Source organism: Fonsecaea monophora, assembly GCF_001642475.1.
Source record: "Fonsecaea monophora strain CBS 269.37 chromosome Unknown Scaff188, whole genome shotgun sequence".
In the NCBI taxonomy this organism is placed as follows: domain Eukaryota; kingdom Fungi; phylum Ascomycota; class Eurotiomycetes; order Chaetothyriales; family Herpotrichiellaceae; genus Fonsecaea; species Fonsecaea monophora.
In genome coordinates, this window is record NW_019174119.1 from 533 (window position 1) to 22,261 (window position 21,729).

At 52.0% G+C, this 21,729-nt stretch overlaps 6 protein-coding genes across 6 annotated transcripts; 4 read left to right on the forward strand and 2 right to left on the reverse strand.

Moving 5' to 3' along the window:
* Positions 1-303: 303 nt before the first annotated feature.
* AYO21_11826 (ATP-dependent RNA helicase eIF4A) lies at positions 304-1,753 on the forward strand (the record flags this gene model as incomplete). Its single annotated transcript, XM_022661708.1, has 5 exons — positions 304-412; positions 512-580; positions 632-990; positions 1,048-1,690; positions 1,743-1,753. The coding sequence occupies 5 exons, from the start codon at positions 304-306 to the stop codon at positions 1,751-1,753; spliced, it is 1,191 nt and encodes a 396-aa protein (XP_022505972.1).
* Positions 1,754-2,194: 441 nt separating this feature from the next.
* On the forward strand, positions 2,195-3,967 carry AYO21_11827 (hypothetical protein; the record flags this gene model as incomplete). Its single annotated transcript, XM_022661709.1, has 2 exons — positions 2,195-2,753; positions 2,817-3,967. The coding sequence occupies 2 exons, from the start codon at positions 2,195-2,197 to the stop codon at positions 3,965-3,967; spliced, it is 1,710 nt and encodes a 569-aa protein (XP_022505973.1).
* A 126-nt stretch (positions 3,968-4,093) lies between these two features.
* On the reverse strand, positions 4,094-4,861 carry AYO21_11828 (hypothetical protein; the record flags this gene model as incomplete). Its single annotated transcript, XM_022661710.1, has 2 exons — positions 4,094-4,745; positions 4,806-4,861. The coding sequence occupies 2 exons, from the start codon at positions 4,859-4,861 to the stop codon at positions 4,094-4,096; spliced, it is 708 nt and encodes a 235-aa protein (XP_022505974.1).
* Positions 4,862-6,956: 2,095 nt separating this feature from the next.
* On the forward strand, positions 6,957-8,630 carry AYO21_11829 (hypothetical protein; the record flags this gene model as incomplete). Its single annotated transcript, XM_022661711.1, has 1 exon — positions 6,957-8,630. The coding sequence occupies one exon, from the start codon at positions 6,957-6,959 to the stop codon at positions 8,628-8,630; it is 1,674 nt and encodes a 557-aa protein (XP_022505975.1).
* A 4,294-nt stretch (positions 8,631-12,924) lies between these two features.
* AYO21_11830 (hypothetical protein) lies at positions 12,925-14,496 on the reverse strand (the record flags this gene model as incomplete). Its single annotated transcript, XM_022661712.1, has 1 exon — positions 12,925-14,496. One exon carries the CDS (start codon positions 14,494-14,496, stop codon positions 12,925-12,927), a length of 1,572 nt encoding a protein of 523 aa, XP_022505976.1.
* Positions 14,497-17,831: 3,335 nt separating this feature from the next.
* Positions 17,832-19,904, forward strand: AYO21_11831 (hypothetical protein; the record flags this gene model as incomplete). The annotated part of the gene is made up of 1 exon (XM_022661713.1): positions 17,832-19,904. The coding sequence occupies one exon, from the start codon at positions 17,832-17,834 to the stop codon at positions 19,902-19,904; it is 2,073 nt and encodes a 690-aa protein (XP_022505977.1).
* Between the last annotated feature and the right edge of the window lie 1,825 nt (positions 19,905-21,729).

Genomic DNA, 21,729 nt, shown 5'->3' on the forward strand with positions numbered 1-21,729 from the left:
CAGCCTCGGCGGCTGCCCAGTCACGAGGGTAAGTCGCCACACCCGCCAAGCCTATCACGTGACACTACGACTGGATGATTCGATTTTCAAAATTTTCTTTTCTCCAGACGCCTCCTCTCATTCATATCTTCGACATACAAATCTCGCTCTCGAGATTCTTTCTTGCCATTACTCACACTACTCTCAACTGACATTCACGCTCTTTGCAGGCGTAGAAACCTCTTTTCACAGTAAATTTCTGTGCATCACACCAAATTCAGCAACCAAATCAACCAACTCAACCAACTCAACCAAATCGCAATCATGGCCGACAAAGGTCTCGAAGAAGTCCCAGAGTCTCAAATCGAGTCAAACTACGATGAAGTCACCGATTCATTCGATGCCATGGGTCTCAAACCCGAACTTTTGCGCGGTATGTCGTCTCACCTAGCCGTCGACCCCCCTGGCCTCCTAGTCCCTCTCCTTGACCTCCAACCACTCCTACATGTCGTATAGATGCTAATTGCAACAGGAATTTACGCCTACGGCTTTGAACGTCCAAGCGCCATCCAGCAGCGTGCAATCATGCCGGTGATCAAAGGTACGTCGTCGTCGCGAAAATTTGGGTCAAAAACTGACTGAAAGCGAGCAGGATCGGACGTGATCGCCCAGGCGCAGTCCGGGACAGGAAAGACGGCTACCTTCAGCATCTCGTGCTTGCAAAAGATCGATCCCAACCTCAAAGCATGCCAGGCTCTGATCCTGGCGCCGACGCGTGAGCTGGCGCAGCAAATCCAAAAGGTGGTTGTGGCGATCGGAGACTTTATGAACGTGGAATGCCACGCATGCATCGGAGGAACAAATGTGCGCGAGGACATGAAGGCGCTTCAGGACGGCCCACAGGTGGTTGTCGGCACCCCTGGTCGTGTGCACGATATGATCCAGCGCCGGGTGTTGAAGACGGACAGCATGAAGATGTTCATTTTGGACGAGGCTGACGAGATGCTTTCGGTAAGTGCTTTTGCCACCACCACCATCACCACCTAGGGGATTGCTGACAGATTGCAGCGCGGATTCACCGAACAAATCTACGACATCTTCCAACTCCTTCCCCAATCCACTCAGGTCGTCCTCTTGTCCGCCACGATGCCCCAAGACGTTTTGGAGGTCACGACCAAATTCATGCGCGATCCGGTCCGCATCCTCGTCAAAAAGGCCGAGTTGACATTGGAGGGTATCAAACAGTTCTACATTGCGGTGGAAAAGGAAGAGTGGAAACTCGACACGCTGTCTGATCTCTACGAGACAGTGACCATCACACAAGCCGTCATCTTCTGCAACACGAGAAGAAAGGTCGACTGGCTCACCGACAAGCTCCAGGCTCGTGACTTCACAGTCTCTGCCATGCATGGTGACATGGAGCAGGCTCAGCGTGATGTGATCATGAAGGAGTTCCGATCAGGATCCTCGCGAGTGTTGATTGCCACCGATCTTTTGGCGCGTGGCATCGATGTGCAGCAAGTCTCACTGGTCATCAACTACGATCTCCCCGCCAACCGCGAAAACTACATCCATCGTATCGGACGTGGTGGTCGATTCGGCCGAAAAGGTGTTGCCATCAACTTTGTCACCGCCGACGATGTTCGCATGATGAGAGAAATCGAACAATTCTACAGCACTCAAATCGAAGAGATGCCAATGAACGTTGCTGGTATGTTGTTACCTCTGTCTTGATATCTACTCGGAAACTAACTTTTGTCCAGACCTCATCTAATCACTCTCATCGGGCATGTGGATGGCGTTTGTTCAGATGTAGCAACGACTCGAGAAAAGTGGGATGAAGCCTGTCTCCGACTGCTTGGCTCAATGTTGTCGCTCACGAAAAAAAGTCATGTTTTTCTTATCATGAGGACGGACACTATCAGAACGTGACGGTCGAATGTTGCTTATGTGGGCAGATTTCGCAGGCGTTTCTGCTTCTTAATGTTTAGCTGACAATTGTTGTTGGCTGTCGCTCAACAGATTCCAAAGTGCATTCTCATGTACAACGCAGGAATGATGGTTTCTCTTTGCTGCTTTGCGATAGATAGGTAGAAAATCAAAAGGTTCATTTACCACAAAACATGTCTTATGATCTTTGACGTGCAAGGGAGGAGAACTTGGCATAAGGTTTTCTTTTCTTCAGAGAAACCTTCATGTCGGTCAAACGCTCAAAATGCCCGTCACATCGCTTTCAGATCGAAAGATGACGGTCAACTACGCCATCGACTTACTTAGAGCCCATCAAATCCGTCGAGAAAATGTGTTCCTATATGAGCAGCTCCAGACGTGTGTCAAAGAGGTCGCAATGTTGCGTGAAGAGATACGAGATTCGACCCAACGGCAGACTGCCATCGAAAACAAGGTCAAGTCCATCAAGGTGCCCATTGACGACCACGCTACAAAAGCCTCTGCCATTCTCGAGAAGCAGGAAACTCGGCTCAACGACCAGGCTCGTGAGATACGGGCAGTGCGACAGTCGTGCAGGGCGTTGCAAACCGAGACTTCAGATATCAAGACGTCGTATCACGACGCACAAACGGCCCAGCAGACACAGATAGTAATTGTCGAGAAGCAGAGGGAAACCCTCGAGAATCTGCAAAGAGCTCTTGATGACAAGGCAGATACCGCACTTGTCAAAGTGTTGGAAAGTCGCGTGAACAAACTCTGGAGTGATCAAAATGCTGGCATTGTTGTAATAGACTCAGTCAGCCACGTTTCAGAGACTGCAGAGCGTATGAGCCCTATTTATGAGCTAGGTACATATCGCTCACAAGAAACTGCTGACCTCTTTGCAGATGAATCGGTCCAGGTTCGGGATTCCCTCCCTGACCGTTCTGAACCTCAGCAGGCTCGAGAGATGACACTCCCAAACGATCTCGACCTCGACGCCAATGCTCACACGATCAGCTATGCTGGATATGAGTGCCGCGCAGCGGAGCCGTCCCTCAGAATGTTGTCACCACTCCCCATAGAGGCGTCGCGGCTCGCCGAGATCAAGACCCTCCGGCAGAGAAGATTTGACAGCTGGGACCATTACTACGACCAAGGTCAGGAACTCGTCCAAGCCTTGCCGCAGGACTTTGAAGAGACAATCATACACCATTTTGTGGAGGGACTCTATCACAACACCCATAGAAAACAGTGTCAGCAGTGGCTCGACTCGAGTGGATGGACTTGGGCCAACGTTACCGTCTTTGGAAATCTATGCTCACAACTTCTTGCCAACGACACATCGGTGGAAACTTCGCGTCCGAGACAGACAGACGCAGGGCTTGCTACAGTCGGTAAGTCAGGACAGCGTGTCGATGGCGTCAGCAAGGAGGCGAAAAACGGCAAAGTACCACGAGACACTGCCGATGCACCGCTGCGGCGAAGCCAACGCGTGGCCGAGAAACAAAACCTCCAAACGCAGACGGAAAAAAGGCACGAAGTCGAATCAAACAGAGGTCCGCCGGCTCACAGGACACGACAGGACATCACTCAGGGATCGAGGCTCAAGACCGATCCTGGCAAGGTCCCCGATGAGGCGCAGAGACAGCAGCAGGCTGTCGACGCCACGGAACCGCGAGCGCCGCCTCAGAAATCTGCAAAGGTGACTGTAACCCTCCAGGAGACGGGCCCCGCAAAAAGCACGACCGTCTCAGCAAAGCGTCGCGAAAGCCACAAGAGGAGAGCCGTCGTCAACGAAATTGATCAGCCAGCAAAGCGACCGAAGCCTCGCCCGACAGCGCCTCCAAACCATCACATCTCCCCCAAACTTGTGTCATTTCGCGAACAAAATGCAGAGTCAATGGAAGAAAGCAGCAATGACGAGGGGTTTCTGCACAATGACCCCAAGCCTTCAGTTCCCACGAGAGTACGTCAACGGGCAGGGCACAGAAAGAGAGGACTACCTCTGCCGCCGCCACCAGAGATCCCTATTCTACCTACCACAGACGAAGAGTAGCTGGCCGAACTCAGTCACTGCGCAATACCTCTTGCACGGGTAGATGGCATGGAAAACATTCAATGGCGCTGATGATTGAGGAGGCCGGGCATCCACTTTATAACTGGTCATAACTTTTTGGAAGTTTCAAGTCTCCTTGAAGATATATCCATCTTCGGACTCGTCATCCACGACATCGACATTGATCTTGGCCTCGACCACTTCAAGTCCATCCGCCTCCAGACCGCATTCCACCCTATCTCCACCTTTGAGCGGCCCGACGCCTTTCGGAGTTCCTGTCAAGATAATGTCGCCTTCTTCGAGAGCCATGACCTTGCTGATGTCGCTCAGCATCCTGGGGATATTGAACAACATCAAGTTGGAGTTATCTTTTTGCTTGACCTCGCCGTTGACCTTCAGCCACAGCAGCACATTGTGAGGATCTGGGATGCGGTCAAAGGGGATCTCGTGGCTGATAGGCAGGAAGGTATCGAAACCCTTGGCGATAGACCAGGGAAGACCCTTCTTCTTTGCTTCATCCTGTACATTTCGAGCAGTCACATCGATACCCAGGAAATAGCACTTGATGTGGTCGAGGAACCGGGAATCGTCCGCTTGCAAATTCTTCAGCGGGGTCGGTGTTTCTCCAATAACCAGGCCAAGCTCAACCTCATGGTGCAGATTCACACCGCGAGGGCGGATGATAGGACCTTTGTCTGGTAGGAGGATAGAGGACGGTGGCTTGAGGAAGAAGAAAGGCTGTGCCGGACGCGCAGATGACAACTCGGTTATATGATCACTACACCAGAGCATGTCAGTATTTCAAAGTTGCACCGCTGAGAGGCGGGAGAGTGCATACGCATAGTTTCGCCCAATGCAGATGACCTTGCGACAATTTGCCTTGATGGAGGCCATGGAGGGCACCTTGCAATGCTGTATACCTAAGCCGCCGAGAGGGTGGTTGAAAGCAAACTTACTAGTCACAAACAAGGTCTACACCATAGCCTTGAACATTGAAAACATCTGAGGTCTTCCCCTCAGTCTCCACTGTCGACCATCCGTCAGTGTGGGAATTGTGTGCCTTGCATGACTGGTCAATCTGGAGGGCATCGGTAACTTTCGGACGGGCCATCAAGAGGGGGGGAGATGTTGGCAAAAACATTCATCCATTGTGCTTGCTGTGCACACCCTCACATCATTTGCCTTCCCTCGGTGTGTTCCTTTCCCATCTCTTTCTTTCCTGTCCATTCCGCCGACTGTGTGCGAGTATGTTCGAGACGGTGCGCGGGTAAAGGAGATGATAGATCTCGCTGCTTTCGCCACCGCAGGTGATAGGTGACAAACTCTCAAGGGGCGGCTAAAGCGGCGATTGGTTAAACCAGTGCTCTTACTTTTGTGCTTGAGTAAATATCGAACATTGCTGGACGAATGCTCATCAATCTACCATCTTCGCCCTCGTCTGCTTCTCATTCGCTTCAACTGCGGCTGCTACCCACACCTGTAGGGCTTGAGGTCTCCAAGGTCCCCTTGACTGGTTCGTATTATGTATACTATGACACCAAGAATCTCGCCCCTCATCCAACAAGACCAACCAAAACAATTCCGAGATTGAAAAGGTCTTCCTCGTCACCTCGCAGCAAGGCTGAAGGACCACCTCTGCAAGGGACAAGGTCGCCTCCGCTCCATTTTTATCAGATCATGTCGGAGCCTGCGCAAACCTCACCATCAAGATCTTCTGTAATTGACGCAAAGCGACTGGATTTTATCCACATGCTAATTCAAGCCGAGTTCGGGAAGTAATAACATGGTTAGATCAACACGTCCATTCGGAGTGGTCAAGCTCAGTCGAGATATCCGGCGGCTTTAGTTGTACGATGGCCGCGAGGTTTTCTCTGACAATAGCATCAGCATTGCTCGTACAACGAGCAATCAATTCCTTACGCCGTTCGTCATCCTCGAAGTCGAGGGGAAAAAAATTTCTCTACGAACATGCTCCAAAGTATCCTTCGATGCCGTGCTCCACGACGATCAAAGTGACGTTTGCCAATGGCACGCAGTTGTGGCAGTCTACCAAAAACCGGCCCCATCTTGTCCATACCTCTGTCTATTTCCCTACCCGGCAGTGTCATATACAGCCTTGAACGGAATGTGTCTACTACCTTTCTAAAACGCGATTAAGAGGGCCTGCGGGTCGAGGGAACAAAAAGGTGACAGCTTGACAGCAGTCATCGGAAATGCCAAATAGGCCCGGCGGCTTACTAATTTTTTCGCAGTAAAGTCGGAGGACCTAGCTGCATTGCATTGTGCCATGGCCCAATACCGCGGTATCTGACGCAACTCGGGATTGTGGCATCAAACGATGCAGTTAAGAAATGACCCTCTTTCCATGGCTAACCGGGGCTGTCCTAGAGAATTTGGAAAAGAGAACGGCGGCGTGGACGATATTGCGGACGATGTTGTACGATTTGACATTCCAAAATGGCGGGTACTGAGGGCAGCACGGGAAGAGGGGCGCGACGCTAGGCTGAATGATCTGGGACTACGAGGAGGAACGTATCCGAGAAAAACTCCAGAAGGGTACAAGCTTGCTCAGGTCTGGTTGGTTCGCGTGCTGGCGGAGCGATATGGGTCCAGCTTCAGACAGCACCACTCACAGCGCAAGCTCCAACCCCGGTCGCCTGCATGCCGGCAGGCCCGTTTACAAACCCCTGCCAGGCAATACTCGTACTCGAAGGCGTTTCCGCAGGGGTCCTGCGGTACGGTCCCATTGAGTCTTTATGTCGACCACTATCAGACCTCGATCTGTCGCTCCCGTGCCTTTACGAGGTTGCTTCGATCTCACACCTACGACAATGGAAGCATCCTTGGCTTTCGATCGATTAGGCTTACTCCTTTCCCTGTCGGGCTTCATTCGGAAGAAGATCAGAGATGCGCAAAGTAGATATGTCCTGCGGTTCCCTGTCGTTACCGTGGACATGCATTATGGAACTTGTACCATGCATACCACACAATGTCGACGCGACGAGGAAGAGGACGACCTGGTGGCACTAACCCAGATTTCCTTTGGGTCAACCGGACCCCAGACTCTGAGAGACTCTCCGCCACCCGACAAGAGAGAGAGGAACTTCGAACCATTACTAGCCATGCTCGTCAATGGCGGGCTGCACTGCGACGTCAACAGAGGCTCTACAGTGCTCAAACTGAGGCAACTCACGCGCAGAGCATCGTGGGCTGGGGAAGGCAAGGCAACCTCTCCGAGACCAGCTCCGCCGAGACATCTGCGGCTCCTTCACCTGCCGCAATGACACAGATCACAGGAAATTCAACTGATCCATTCACCTATCTCGAGTCGCCGGACGATGCGTGGTGGTCGCACAACGCGTTCAGGTACGCCATCGACTCGTGGCTGCCGTCAGTGTTCCGAGACTTGGACGTGCTGGATGAGGCAATATCAAGCTCTGAATCCTGTCTCGCGACCATCGATCGAATTGTCCAGGGTTGCCTTGAAAACAGGATGCACATGTTCTCGCTGCTCGCCGCAAGCACAGGATTCTTAAAGTACGTGTTGCGGCTTCAGCTTGACCGACGTGACTCCCCCGAATATTGTATGGGCAAAGCTCTTCAGCATCTGCGACACCATCTGGCCGGTGCACCACAACCTAACGAGAGTCTTATATTTGATCTCAAAGCGCTGTCGACGTTTGAAAGATACGTGGACAATTTTGAGGGAGCTAGGACACACCTACGGATGGTTCAGCACCTTGTTCAGTCAGTCGGAGGGCTTGAGATTCTGGAACCGCCTATGCGCCTGGTATGCTGGCTGTGGGATCTGTTGGTAGCTGGTGGAACTGGGGAGAACCCCTTGATGCCTCTTACCTGGGATCCTGGTATGCTTCCACGCCAGCAAATGCGAGACGAGATACTTCCAGCTCTGGCTCAGAGCGGAATCATCCCCAGTGGCGCCGGTCTGCTTCAGTACGGATCATTGGTACAAGATGAATTGTCGCCCATCCTTGTCGACGCGATACAGTGGTTCCAAGTGCAGCAATACAACCGAATCCACAATTTCAGCCGATCTCCTATTGAGCAATGGGCTACGAGAAGAGCATATGCCATCGTCCATCGACTACTTTCCATGGCACCGAGTTCTCCAGGAGACAGATTGCAGGGCTTGCTGTCGGAGTGCGTCAAGCAGAGCTTCCTGATCGTCACAGCGGACGCCGAAGCTGCGAGGAGATCTCGAGTACAGACTGAATCGCCCAGAAATCCTACTAATTACTCCTGGTCTGATGTTGGTCGCCTTCGCCAGGCGCTCTCTGCACTCGTGGAATCGGAGGAAAACTGGCAAGAACAACACGAGGAAATCGTCCTTTGGATGGCGTGTCTAGGTGTCCAGGCTACATCGACAACTATGCTTGAGTCGATTGCGCAACATGAACAGACAGCGCAAGCAGCAGCAGCAGGCCCCTCGGCGCCACCGCCCAGCGAAGAGGCAAGCCCTCGAGAGTGGCTCCTCGGATTAGCGAGGCACATATTCTTCGAGCGGCGGAACCGAAATGGTGCATTGTCTTCGCATCCGCCTGCAGATGACGACCTAGTACAACTCATGAGCCGCTACCTCCATAAATGCGAACCATCCGGACGGCCAGATATCATGGGGCTCGAAGAAGTGCTATCTCCGTGATTGAACCTTCGCGGCACACCACACAGACTTTCTTCAGTGAGCGTGGTTGATCAGCAGGACATCGCGGCCATCTGTCACCATCTCGCTGGGCTCCTCTTCTCTCCACTCCCATCCCGCTTAGGGGCGAAGGGAGGCAACAAGGGAGGTGAGGAAGGAATGGGAACCTGCCAGCCTGCCAAGCAACAATCTGCGCGATAATATGCCAATACCAACGATGTACGAATCCGTACCTACGTGCCTACTTAGGTAATATTCCTAAATGGAGGTATTTAACCCTATTAGGAATGGTTTGGATGCACGCCTCGTCTGTGGCTGTGTCCAATCCCTCGTCTTCGCAGATCCCTCGCTACGGGCGACTTGCGGGAGCAATTATGGATTCTGAGAACTAGACGAAACCGACCTTATCATGTATCCAACATCAAACACCGAGGATCAAGAAACACAGAAACCGGGCAGACTAGAGAGGACCAAGAACATCCTAAACAGAAAACAGAATATACCCCCATCCTGTGTGATACCCGTGGCGGAGCCGCATGTACGACTAAAAAAGCCCCCCAGAAGAATGAACTTGTTTCAATCATTTCTCTGTTCTATCCATATCTTTTCCACCACGTCCGAGTCTAGCGCGGACCCAACAAGCAACCGAAGCAGCCAGAAAAGGAAAGCCACTAAGAGCCGGGGCATGCTCGACATCTGTGGTACCTGCGATGAAGTCAATAAATATCATGCCGCTAACGATCGTGGATCCATGTGTGGACGAGAACATGGACATGGTGATCAGATCGAGATGGGACACGGAAAGACATGGACAAGGATGCTCATAATGATGCTCATGATGATGATGATGATGATGATGATGATGATGATGATGATGATGATGATGATGATGATGATGATGATGATGATGATGATGATGATGATGATGATGATGATGATGATGATGATGATGATGATGACGACGACGCAATGATAATGAAGTCTTTAGTTTTTTTCCCCCCACATGCTTGATGAGAAGACGAAAGACGCAAGACGGGAGACAGCAGATGGGAGCCACAAGCCCACAAAAAGCACACTTGATTTGTTTCGACTTGACTTGAATTGACTCGTATCCGTTTATGGAACGAGTATGTATTAAAATGTATTATGTATTAGCGAGATCGATGGATAGATTGATTATGTACCACTATATTGTCATGAATACTGATTACGATAGGTAGACAGATGAAACAAACGAGACAGAGAAAAGAGAAGAGAAGAGAGAAAGCTGGTTTTTGTGACTGCGTTGATCGTGTGCTCACCGACCTATTCGCGAACCGTCAACCGCATCATGATCCCATCTCTCGCCTCTTCTCGTTTACATCCAAAGGGGGCCAACCTCCATTCCCATCGTCATCCCAAGAACCAAACTCCTTTGTCTCCCTCCGCTTCCGACCCAGTTCATGCCATGCCGTGACAGGTCCCGGTGAGGCCGAGCAGCACGCAAGAATCCTGCGCCTCTGGCACATGTTGTTCCACCGCTGACCGCGTCGTACAAGTCATCGGACTGAAGGAAGTCTTTGCAGCAGTGGCGTTGGCAGCGAGCTTTCCCCGAAGAACCGCGTCAAGATGACCTGGCAGCGTACATGGGCTGTAGCCCTCTGGTCGTCATGCTGGACATATGGTGTCCAAGAGCTGTTGTACGAGTCTTGCAGGGGGCTGGAAACCGCGCAGCCGCAGTGCTAGCAGTCGCAGTAGCGGCAGCGGCAGCGAGGATCGAAATGGATACCATGCGACGGTGTGCGATCTTGGGATTCACACTTGCGGAAATGGCCCGTGAGAGAGAGATTTTCAGGGTGGTCTAGCCAGAGAGACATTCGGGATAAGGACTGTCCTGCGGTTTGCACTCTAGAGACGAGGCAGCCGTTCCCTGTGACTTCATTGTACCGCAGGTGGGAGTGGTGATGATGGTGACGGTGACGTTGGTGGTGGCGTTGGTCCGTCCCAATAGAACCACTCCATTCTTGAGATAGTGCCAGGGAACATGCTCGTTGAGCAACGTTGCTCCTATTCTTTGAAACCGGGGGGGGGACAAAGAAGGAAACATTATACCTGCCTCTGTGGTTGCCTTCATCTGAAAATGGCTCGGCGAGTAGTCCGTCCCCATTCTTAGACTGCGAACGATGTAAGAACTGGATACTCACTCCAATGAGCACCAGATTTCGTCTTCCCGTCTGCTGGTGCTGATGGTGGTACCCGTGCCGTGTGTCTGTAGCCCGAGAAAAAGCCCGTACCTTGCTCGACCCCGATTCACGGTGGAAGGTGACTTGGCATGCACCTCAGCAGAAGATGATGCTGTGGCCCCATCACTGACGCCCCTTATGAGTGATGCGTGGACGGATGAATGGGAAGACGAAAAACCAGCCATTTTTCTTCGCTCAAACATCGGCGGAAAAGGCGGGCGCGCAGAACGAGAGAGCAAAATTGTTGGGCAGAGACAAAAATCTAAGGAGATATGATGGGGGAAGCGGATGAGAGGGAAGTTGGTCGTAGCGGATCTGGGCGGATCTAGGCCAATCAAACCATCTGTCACAAGACAGCTGAGGTGGTGTTGTATCGGCACGGTATTCGTTCGAGGAGTTCGGACACGGACGCCATAGCTATCGTCGTGGGAATCAGGCTGAGGTGGAGACAAGGATGCAGGGGTCAGAGGGACGAGGTGTGGTGCTTGGTGCTCTGGCGTGGATTGATGGCTGGAACGAGGAGACAAGACGCCAGTAGGTTGTTTACCGCCCAGACCAGTACGAGGTATACAGGCTGCGGAAAAGTTGAAGAAACTGCGGAACCTGCGTGCCTGCGCGGTGCATCCAGCGCGAGGAGATAAAGAGAGGCAAAGACGCAATTGGCGGGCGCAAGACGCACTCGTTTTGAACGATTTGACAGCTGCGGCACTCAGTTCCGTTTAGCTTTCAGAGACTGAGGAGAAACAAATAGACGGCGCAGCCTGAGCAGCCGTTCAGCCAACAAATCCCCCACACCAGATGGACGCCGGATCTGCTCTTCCAGGCCGCATCCACATACTCAAGCTTCTCCTCCTCGTTCCGTCCGTCCAACCATCGCTTCGCCGCACGCGTTACCATCGCAAGTCTGCTGGCAAGCACTATCCATCCATCACCGCATCACCATCCCCTCCTCTCGTCTCAATCTATCTCGATCAGACATCACCATGATATGCGGGTCCGCAGCCTCACCCCCGGCCCCCAAACACCTTGTTGGCGACACATGCGGAATGTTCTCACTATCCTCACCCATGGTAATTGAATACACTCCCGTACAGGATTATTTCCTTGTTGCGGGGGAGATGTAGATAAAAGCCAGAATGCGGAATAGCACATCCACCCACGAAACGGTAGGCAGACACGATCGCGACATCGAGGCTTGAGAACCATCATTTCTCACCCCTGTCTGTTCTCGAGGCCTGATGGTGCGTCAAGCGTTTCTCTGGCTTATACTCAGTCCCGAATCAGGATAGACGGAAGTGTAAGGCCAAGAGAGGGACAACATCAGATTCCATCGACGATGTAGACAGGAGCACGAGCAAGACGCTACTTCGTACTGGATGCTCAAGATTATACATTTTTGGATAACGAGTAGATAGCGCATACATCGGGAGGTCCACGACTGGGAGCAAATCTCCCTGACTGGCATATGCCGCCACCACAAAGGAATGCCGCTCTCGCAGTTAAAACCAGTTGCCTCGAGCAATGTATGAGATCAACCGCCATACCAAATGGACATTCCTCTCTATCACACACACGAAGTGTGCGGCAGGCCGATCAAAAGTTTAGCCCCCGAACAAACGTTCGGTAGGTCCTTTCAGATGCCACATCTGGCATTACCTCTACCTTAACTCCAGCCAGCCCCCCCTCCCCCCCCCAAACCGCGGACGAGCAGAACGTATTGAAGAAGGACGTGACGTCCAAACAGCGCTGGTGGAATTATTGACGATGACAGTATTGGTATGCACAACGAGGAGCAGACCAGGTATGTCCCATTTCCAGGCATTGATATCGTTTAAACCCCGCCCCTTTGCCTCCCAACCTGGTTGCCGGTGCCTTCGTATCAGTACAAGGCTGCGTAGTCGTTTGGTACTCTGGAAGCTAGTCTGAACCGATGCGTGCTGACTGAGACGGCTAGATCTGATCCATTACAGCTGACTAAAGGCCATGTGGACACCCGGGGGGGGGGGGGGGGGAGGGGCTCCCTTCGGCTTGGCTTCGAATGTTTATGTTTTGCAAAGTTTTCAGTTCCAATCACTTCAGGGCGCGTTGGTTAGTGCCACAGCGACGGCTGCGCCGAATATGGCTGCTTCATGAGTCGGTTCAAGAACGATCTTTTCAAAACCGAATGTGCCTTCTGGTGATGAACCAGTGGAGATCATTTGTCGGATGAAACCCTCACAACGATCTTTGAAGCCGGGATATTTGAGTATAACGCTGCCGTTACACGCAATCGAGGTTTTGGGAGTTCCATTCGGGGTTGTGGGGTTGACATCGGTGTCTTTTTGTAAAGCCCAGAGAGCGTGCACGGCAACAGCGATGTAGGCGGAGGCTCGATAGGAGATTGACTCGGCCGCTTCGTGGAGGAACGAAACTTCTTTCAGGGTCGGGCTTCTTTTCAACCCAAAAGCCTTTTTGATCATGGAAATTGAGCCCCTCATACTCTTCGTCTTGTCCAGCTCAAGCTTGGCCATGATCTCGGTGTCCAAAGAATAGCTCTCGCGCAACACATCGGGCATGACGCCGCTGAACAGCTCGCCGGTTGTAACACCCTCGAGAATGATCAATCGGAACAGCTCTCCCAAGTAGCGACCAGTAGTCATATACTCGAGAGGTTGAAAGTCTGGCCTTATGTGCTGTTGGTTCAGGATCTCGTCCCACCGCGTCTCTGGAAGAATCGACTTGCCGAACATTGACACTTCCGTGTTCGTAATGACTCGCTCGGCCTTGTCGAACCATGAGTGATCCCGAATCCCGAACTTGGACTTCCCCATGCACGATGTCGGCAGATATACAGCGGCGTTTGTTCCAGTCCCCAAGATAAGCCCCATGGAGGTAGCAGGATCGAGGTAGGCTTGGGAAAGGAGGGTGGCTGAAGAATCATTGACGATGGCGTCAACACGGACCTTCAAACTCCTCCTCGCGCAGGCGGTCTCGATAAGTTGGCCCAAATCCATGCCCATGGTACCTTCATGGCAAGCAAATCCTTTCCCCATACCCTGAACCTTCCCTCCCCGGTGACTTGTTTGCTCAATAGGAAAACTCCAGGCTAAACCCAAGGGCAACGTCTGATCAGGCGACCACGTTTCCTTCTCTTCTTCCAGCATAGCATGTATCCTACTGGCCATCCAGTCGAAGAACTCCGTCCCAGGTAGTTTACGTATTCGCTCGTCAATCTTACTGGTGCACATGTGCTTGATTACCATAGGGCCGTGTCGATTCTCTCTTCCCCGGAGTTCAATCAATGCCACCCGGAAGGTCGAGCCACCCACATCGAGAGCGATATAAGTCCCTGTCTCTTTTCCGGTCGGCAATGTCTCGCAGTACGAGGGCAGCATGCAAGCATCGCTCTCTTGGAGTTTGGCCTTGTATTGGACGCGGAGGGAGGAGGACATGGACAGCATTCGACGCATGGTACAGGGATATCTGAAGAGACGCATGATTTCGTCCTTGAGCGAGTCCAAGGAATGTAGGGCGTCCATGGTCTCAACCACCGTGACCTCAGTGTTTGGGGATTTGACCGAGACGTCCATGGTCTTGAAGGCAGAGGGAAAGAGAATCATAGCGGCCAGTCGGCGCAGAATGCTGCGGAAGAAATCGAGGATGGTCATGGTGACGACGAAGGGAGACTCGACAGACCGGCTCCAAAGGGTTCGGGAAATGGTCTTAATCGTCCAAGGGATAGAGTAGAATCATGATGGGCCTGATGGGAAGGTTTTGTTTGTTGTGAACACAGCCCGGATGAGGTGATGTAGTGGTGGTGAGGTGTCAAGGGTAAGGAAAACAAAGAGAATTTTGCCGTGACATGGAGTCAGAGAGGGTCAGGATCGGTAGTGTAGCAGGAGCAGCGAGCACAATGCCAGCAGGAATAGAGAGCGAAGTGGTAATGGCCGTGGTATTGGAGATTGCTGGAATGGTAGTAGCATAACGGTTCAATTATCTGTCTGGTTCGGGGATCCGAATGGGGGGATGGGGATACGATGGAATGGTATGGGATGGGGGTTGACCGATGGCTCGCCCGTCAACAAAGCATGGTGCCAGTGGGAACGGGGACAGGATTTGCATTGGGCATGTACTGTGAAAAGAGGACTCGGTATAGTTCCAGCACCACCAGGACCGTGCAGGGGAAGAGGGCGTTTGAGGGCGCAAGGTGGAATTGTATGTATGTAACTGTAGAAGAATGTTACCGTGAGCGTGAGCTGAGCGCAACTGCGACTTGGCGATTAGGCGCTGTACGTTGCAGGCTGCGCAGGTGGTGGTGGCAGATTACCGGACACACCTGACACGCCAGGTTACTACTCCGTACTGAGGGCCAGGCTCCAGGTTACCTTTTGCTGTGCAGGTCACAGGTGCAGGTTACATTGGTGGTATTGGATCATCTCTCTCCGCTGCCTCTTTCGCCTTCGCTTTTCAACCTTGGGATTTCCCAATGTAACTCACTCATCAGAGGCCGAAAGTGAAGTCGCTTTCCCCAATCGTCCGAATCTCTGCCTCTCCTAGTCGTCTCGTTGTGTCCACCTCACCGTCGTCACGCTACTCGTCGATTCTGAGCCACCCATCCTCTACACCAGCTTCACTAGAAGCTCTTTGGTGATGGAGCAGGCCAGGTTCAATCTATGTGTCTGCTTTTGCTTTCTCTGATCTGCTTACATCTCATTCACAGCAACGATTCTGCTCATCGCAAGTCTGATGCAATCGGCTGCGTTTACCCTTCGCTCCTTTGAATCCTCTCCTCATTCCCATAGCAAATCCGGGCATACTGGATTAATATAGTCGACCTGGAATTATGCTAAAGAAGGGGTGCATGGTCGAAACATGGTCAATGGGGGCCAAAAGTAATCAATGAGACTGACCGGCCGATTTGAGATTGGCCTTTTTGAAATCCTTACGCTGAAGAGTATGACGAGCGTCCCTCTACAATTTGGTCAAGACATCCCAATGGTCTCAGTCTGGGTGGAAGAAGACGATCTGCACAACAATGCGGTGCAAGCCACTGGGTGTCAACATTGTACGACTCCTGGGTCGTGCCGGTGGTGACACAACAATGGGCGAGGAATATGCCTGCATGGTTCTGCCATCCATGGGGTTTCTATCACCATTACTATCTATATACTATCCATCCTGCCTCGCCCTCATCCTTCTCCGGGCCATTTTGATGGGATATTCAACGTGGTCTGGACAGCTAGGTACGGGTACTTTCTACTGCACACCCCTGTTCACCGTACGCGTTGCTCTGCCAGGGACAAGATTACCGGGTGACTCTGGCGAGATTGCGACGTCTTTGACAGGTGGGCTCGCACCTGGTCGGTCGCTTGACGTTTCCAGCGCCAGAACGTGTAACCCGATTCGGCAGTATTCGAGTACAGAGTGACTTGTTCTCGAGCAGTTTGGTCCAGAACTCGACTGGAGCTGTGGGAGGGCAAAGTCCAACCTCGATATGTATGAAACCGAGAAGGTCCTGCAGACCAGTCTCTGGTCGCCCCTGACCGCCCTTTTGGTGGCTCGTCGATTGCGAATGCCCCCAGGGCTAGCCGTCATCCAGCATCACAGACAAGAACAGCCGTAGGAGTGGTCGAGTACATACATATTTCAGAATCTAGGCTCGAATTGGGCAACAAATGGGCTGACGAGGGTCGAACAAGGCCACAAAGAAAGACTTGCTCCTATTGTTATCCCACCGGGATTGCCTGTCACGACTGCAGATATCCTCGTATTTTGCACGGAATGTGTCTCTTGTGGCGTTAGGAGGAGCAGCAATGTTTACAAGCAGGAAGGAACTCAGTACAGGTATGTCCTCCGAGTATTTGACGCCATAGAAGAGCCCCTAGCCCTAGGGCGCCATGGGTATTTCAGCCCTGAAGGTCCCCCCTAAGCTCCCCTATTCCAATAGTCTCGGCTTGTCAAAGGCCTAGTCTCCTGGGGTGTGCCCGTTACCTAGGCGTGCCGGGGCTGTTGAGGGTGATCGGCAGGGGTGTGGCTGCATATCTGTGCACATGTGGTTCTTCCGGCTCGCCTCAATTCGCTTATTGCGATAAGGCCTCTCATCGGTTGTTCTGGGGCCCCCTGGAGACCAGAGTCCTGGGCGTCGAAGGATCACCCATGGACTTTTGCGCAGATTTCACGTCAGATTCCCCATCAACATCGGGTCTCGCTCGCTATCCCCTGGCCATGGGCCAACTGCCGACCACAGGCTCGTCGGCATAGAGAGTATTTTCCAAAGAGAGGGACATTCGGCAAACACGCGCTTCCACTGTTTACCTCGGGGGGCAGCTTGTTTTGTTTTGACTCCAGCCCCGGAGCGTTACGGCCAGTGGCTTCTCGCGTGCTCATGGGGTCGCCACGGTTTAGCGACGTCAACACTGGAGGCAGTCCCATCCACTCAGAGAGGCTCAGGAGGGCTTTGAGGAGGACAAAGTCTCCGAAAACTCCAGGACCCGCGTGGAGTCCTTGGACGAACCAACCACCGCATCTCATGAGCCTTGCTCTGCCTTGTTGTGCCTCGTGTCATGAGATCGAACCCTGGTCAATGTCCCCTGCCAGCCTCCCCCATGCTTCAAGCTGTTTCCCTGTTGATTTGTTTGACCTTCAAAACGCCCTCTTTTCCCTCCCCTCAAACTATAGCCCCGGTCCTGTCCGTCAGAGATTATTTGCTCCTTCTCCTCTTCCTCAAAGAGCAATGCCTGCTCCTCTTCTTGCATGTCAGACGTGTCTCTTCTATCCTCGACCAGAACATTGTGTCTCCTGTCCAGCGCATGGTCTCTGAAATAGAATCTAACCTTGTCTATATGCCAGCGACCAGGCCAACATACCGGCATCTCTCTATATAAGCACGTCAATCGCCCTTCTGACGTGCCTACTTGACATCGGAGTCTTGATCCGCCGCGCGGGCTTCGCACCAATCTCTCAAGGCCAATGCTTCACCACCAATTTTCAGCCTTTCCAGAATATGGAGTCGCGGTTACGAAAGCTTCTCTCGCCTCGAAGGCACAAAGGACAACGGCGGAATAATGCTGATCCCGAGCTGGATTTGCATAGCGTCCCGTACACGACAGCTCCACCACAGGGTCGACTCTCTCTCTTTAACAAATCCGGGGGTATTGTACCAAAGGAAACCAAAATCAATCAACCTCCAGATCGTCTGCGGTCTTTCTCCTATGAAGAGGCTGCTCCAGGAAAACCGCCAGAGCTCGGAAACCGACCTCATCGAGGTAATGGCCCTGTCAAGCTCCAAGCAAGTCGTCGGCTGAGCTCTGGAGAGCTCCTCGTCACCGAGCAGGACTACGATCGCACACTGGAAGACATCAAACAGGGCGAGTATATTGTTGGCGGCAAGGAACGAAGGACTTCCCACACCTCGTCACAACTAAAATCGCCTACTGAGCCTCACAATTTCCGGTTCATTGCGACTGCTCCAACCTCCCCCCGAGACCAAATCTTCTTTTCAAGTCCCATCTCTCAGCCTCCATCCATACTCAGTGATATACCACCACCTACATCATCCAGCTGGGCTTCAGGAACCTTTACTCACCAGCACCGATCATATTCTGCCCAGGAATATCATTCTCATGACCTAAACCTCGGGTCGAACAGTCTCGGGCTCGGAATTTCCAGCCCTATACAGCCATACTCTTCACCATATGTGGCATCGACCACGTCCCTCCTCGAGCCCCACGAGGAACAGAATCCGACGATTCAGGCACTTTGGAAGGCGGAGTATAGTCGGCTCGTTTCCATCTACGGACAAAACGGCGTGGATCGGACCATCGGAGAGCTCAACAGAGATCGAGCGGAGGCACCTAGGCCACCTCCTCTGCTTTCCACTCGCGACAATCTTTACGCGGCGTCGTCGTTATCACTGAATCAGATCAGCCAGCGGCCACCAGATTCAGTCAGACAGGGCCTTGGAATCAAGGCATCCGGGTCGACGCCCAACCTCGATCTCGCCTATTTAGACGAACACTCGGACCACTCATCTCACACCAGGTATTCACACCTTTCTTCGAGCGGTGCATCATCTTCTTTTACGGCACGGACTAGCATGGCCGAAGATCCCAACACCAGCAGAGATGAAATTCGAAAGATTGTTGATGAGATGCGCACAACATATCTCCATGCTATCGAAGCTCACACTCCTCTCCGATCATTGCCTGACGCGCCAGTCAAGAAGCCTCGATCCAAGAAGCAGACGCCTTCCCTCATGTCGTATGCTTCGGTGGATGGCAGTCTAAGATCAGCAAGTCGTCAGTCGACTACCCGCACCAAATCGTGGCAATCATCGACGACTCTTATGACCACTCCGCGGACGTCAGTGTCGTCGCCTATGATTAGATCGAAACGGACAAGCTCCGCGACGAGTCGACGGACATCCGGCCCTGTCGTAGCCGGCATCGCTACACTGCCCGCCATCCAAGCAAGCCCAGCTAAATCCGCCAAGTCGAACAAGGGCGAGATGAGCAAGAAGACCGACGATGTCGGCTTGAAACGCGCCGATTCGACCACATTGGGTGTCATGGCTCGGAAGCTCACGATTCTTGACGATTGCCATTCAAGTGCCTCGTCCCAGCCCACTGTTGAATCGTCCTGTGGCACATTTTACAACTCTTCAAGATCAGATTCAGATTCGGCTTCGGAAAAGAGTCTCCCGACCCTGTCGCCCCAACTCTCGCCCGCCAAACCATCGTCAGTACAACACACCCCGGAAAAACACAAGCCAGCCATGCGCCAAGTGTCGCCTCTCTCAAAGCAGCCGTGGCAGATTGACGTCGACCAGATCCTGCCGGACGACGAACTTGAGTTGGCTCTGGACATTGACGATTTCGAAGCATTGTGCGACGGCCTATTCAACACACAGGCCGTGGAATCCGAACCGCAATTCAACATGCTCCAACCACGGGTCGGCGAAGAGATTGCAGATGATGATGATGATGATGTCCTCGGCAATTCAAATATATTGAAGATGCCACAAGCCTCGATCGACCAAATGGGACTTGTTGTGACTGGTCTCCCTCCAATGATTTGAACACGCTACCGCCTCATCCTCAGCTGCCAAAAGAGGCTGCACGAACCTGATCTTTCGTCTACGTCCAGCACCTAACACCCGTGTACCTCTTTCCCTCAGTTATTTGAGGTACAATCTAACGATTTTTTCCACTGTCATGTTATACGATTCTTCCACGACTTCCAGCCTTTGTTTTAATTTCGAGGGAGGGAAATAAAAGGAAAATCCAGTTTAGGAGGAGGATGGCTTTTTTTATTTGAGAGAGAAAGTCACTCGATATGTCCCCGTCTGCTGGGGAGGGATTTTTTGCCTTTGCGGGACGCTGGCTCTTCTCACGCTTTGCTTTTACGAAACTTTTGTGCTATGCTTTGCTGTGTTTATTGATGTGGCACGGGAACGTCTCTTTTTCTTCACGACGATATGCCTTGATTGTGTCCTTTGTTTTCAAGGACTTTTCTTTGGATGGGAAACTGCGGAGACCAAAAGTGGGCTCTTTCAAGTTCTGGGTGCAAACAGAGGCTTGGACACGGACATGGAAATGTATCTGGACCTTGGATGGAAAAAAGGAAAAAGGGGGCGGGTGTGCTCGACATGATCGACCAAAAAAAAGGCCCCCTCGAATTATCATGACGGACGGCATGGGTAAACAAAGGGACGGAAAAGGAGATACAAACTATGGGACAAAAAAGAGGAACAAGGTAACAAAAATAAACACGAGGGCGACCTCTGAGATGGGGGGCGGCATGGGGAAAAACATATTGACAATGGTGTCTGGCATGTTACTGGTTCTGGGTCAAGTTACTTTCTATACCACTCGCGCGCGCAAAGGCCTGTTGTTTGGGTGATGGATAGTGGATGGTAGAGGGCGTCAGAAACATGGAGCCATCCTTTGACTCGAGTGCAATGCATGCATGCAAAGATAGTCTGCTTCATTGTTTGCCTTTGCAGCTTGGCCGCCCAGGCCACAAGCTCCTCGCTCTGTGCTTGACTTGCTTGACTTCGCCTTTATATCGAGGATGCAGTAGTAGCCGCTGCCAGAGGTGGCTAGCCATCGACCCGTATAACGCGGTTTGAAACCCCAGATAAATGTACTGTCATGTGTGTACTGTATGTGGATGGCCAGACCAGAATACAGAGAGAACGAGAAGCCAGCGAGGCACATCGACCATGTATGTTGAAAATAGTCTCAGTGCGTCTCTGCTTTCTCCCTCTCTCGTTCTCACCTCTGCCATTCTTCTCTCGTCATTGAACCACCCACTCACTCCACTCCATCATACATACACACATACACAAGAAAGCTCCGTCCACCTTTTCTTCCCGGCGCCTCTATCTCTGGCAGATGTCCCTCTGGCGGCACTGTCCGTGTAGCATGGCGTACGGAGCAAACATGTCTTTTGTTTTTTTTCTCTTCCCTCTCTCTTTGTTTGTGTTTCTCTCTCTCTCTCTCTCTCTCTCTGTCTTTTCATAAATCGTTTCCTCGTTAAAAGAAAAAAAGAATATCTCGTCTATGCTGCGTGGGGGGGTATCATGTTGAAATGAGCTGCTTGGCTCTTCATGCGTGGGGTATCATGTTGAAATGAGATGCTTTTTTCTCTCCTGGTCGTTCTTTTTGTATCGTTCTTCAGTTTCCTGTTTGAAGAATCACCTTTTTACCCTCACGCCAGCCCCCTGTGGTTTTTGTTGAATTAAACACGCCGGAAAAAAACTCCCGTCCTCCTCGTCAAGGGTAGGACGCATCCATGTAGTTAAGCTGAGTTGATCATGCTTTGTGTGTTAGACAAAACGCCAGTATAAATAAGAACCAAAAATTCAAGGCAAATGGAAAAAAAAAATCAACAGACAACGC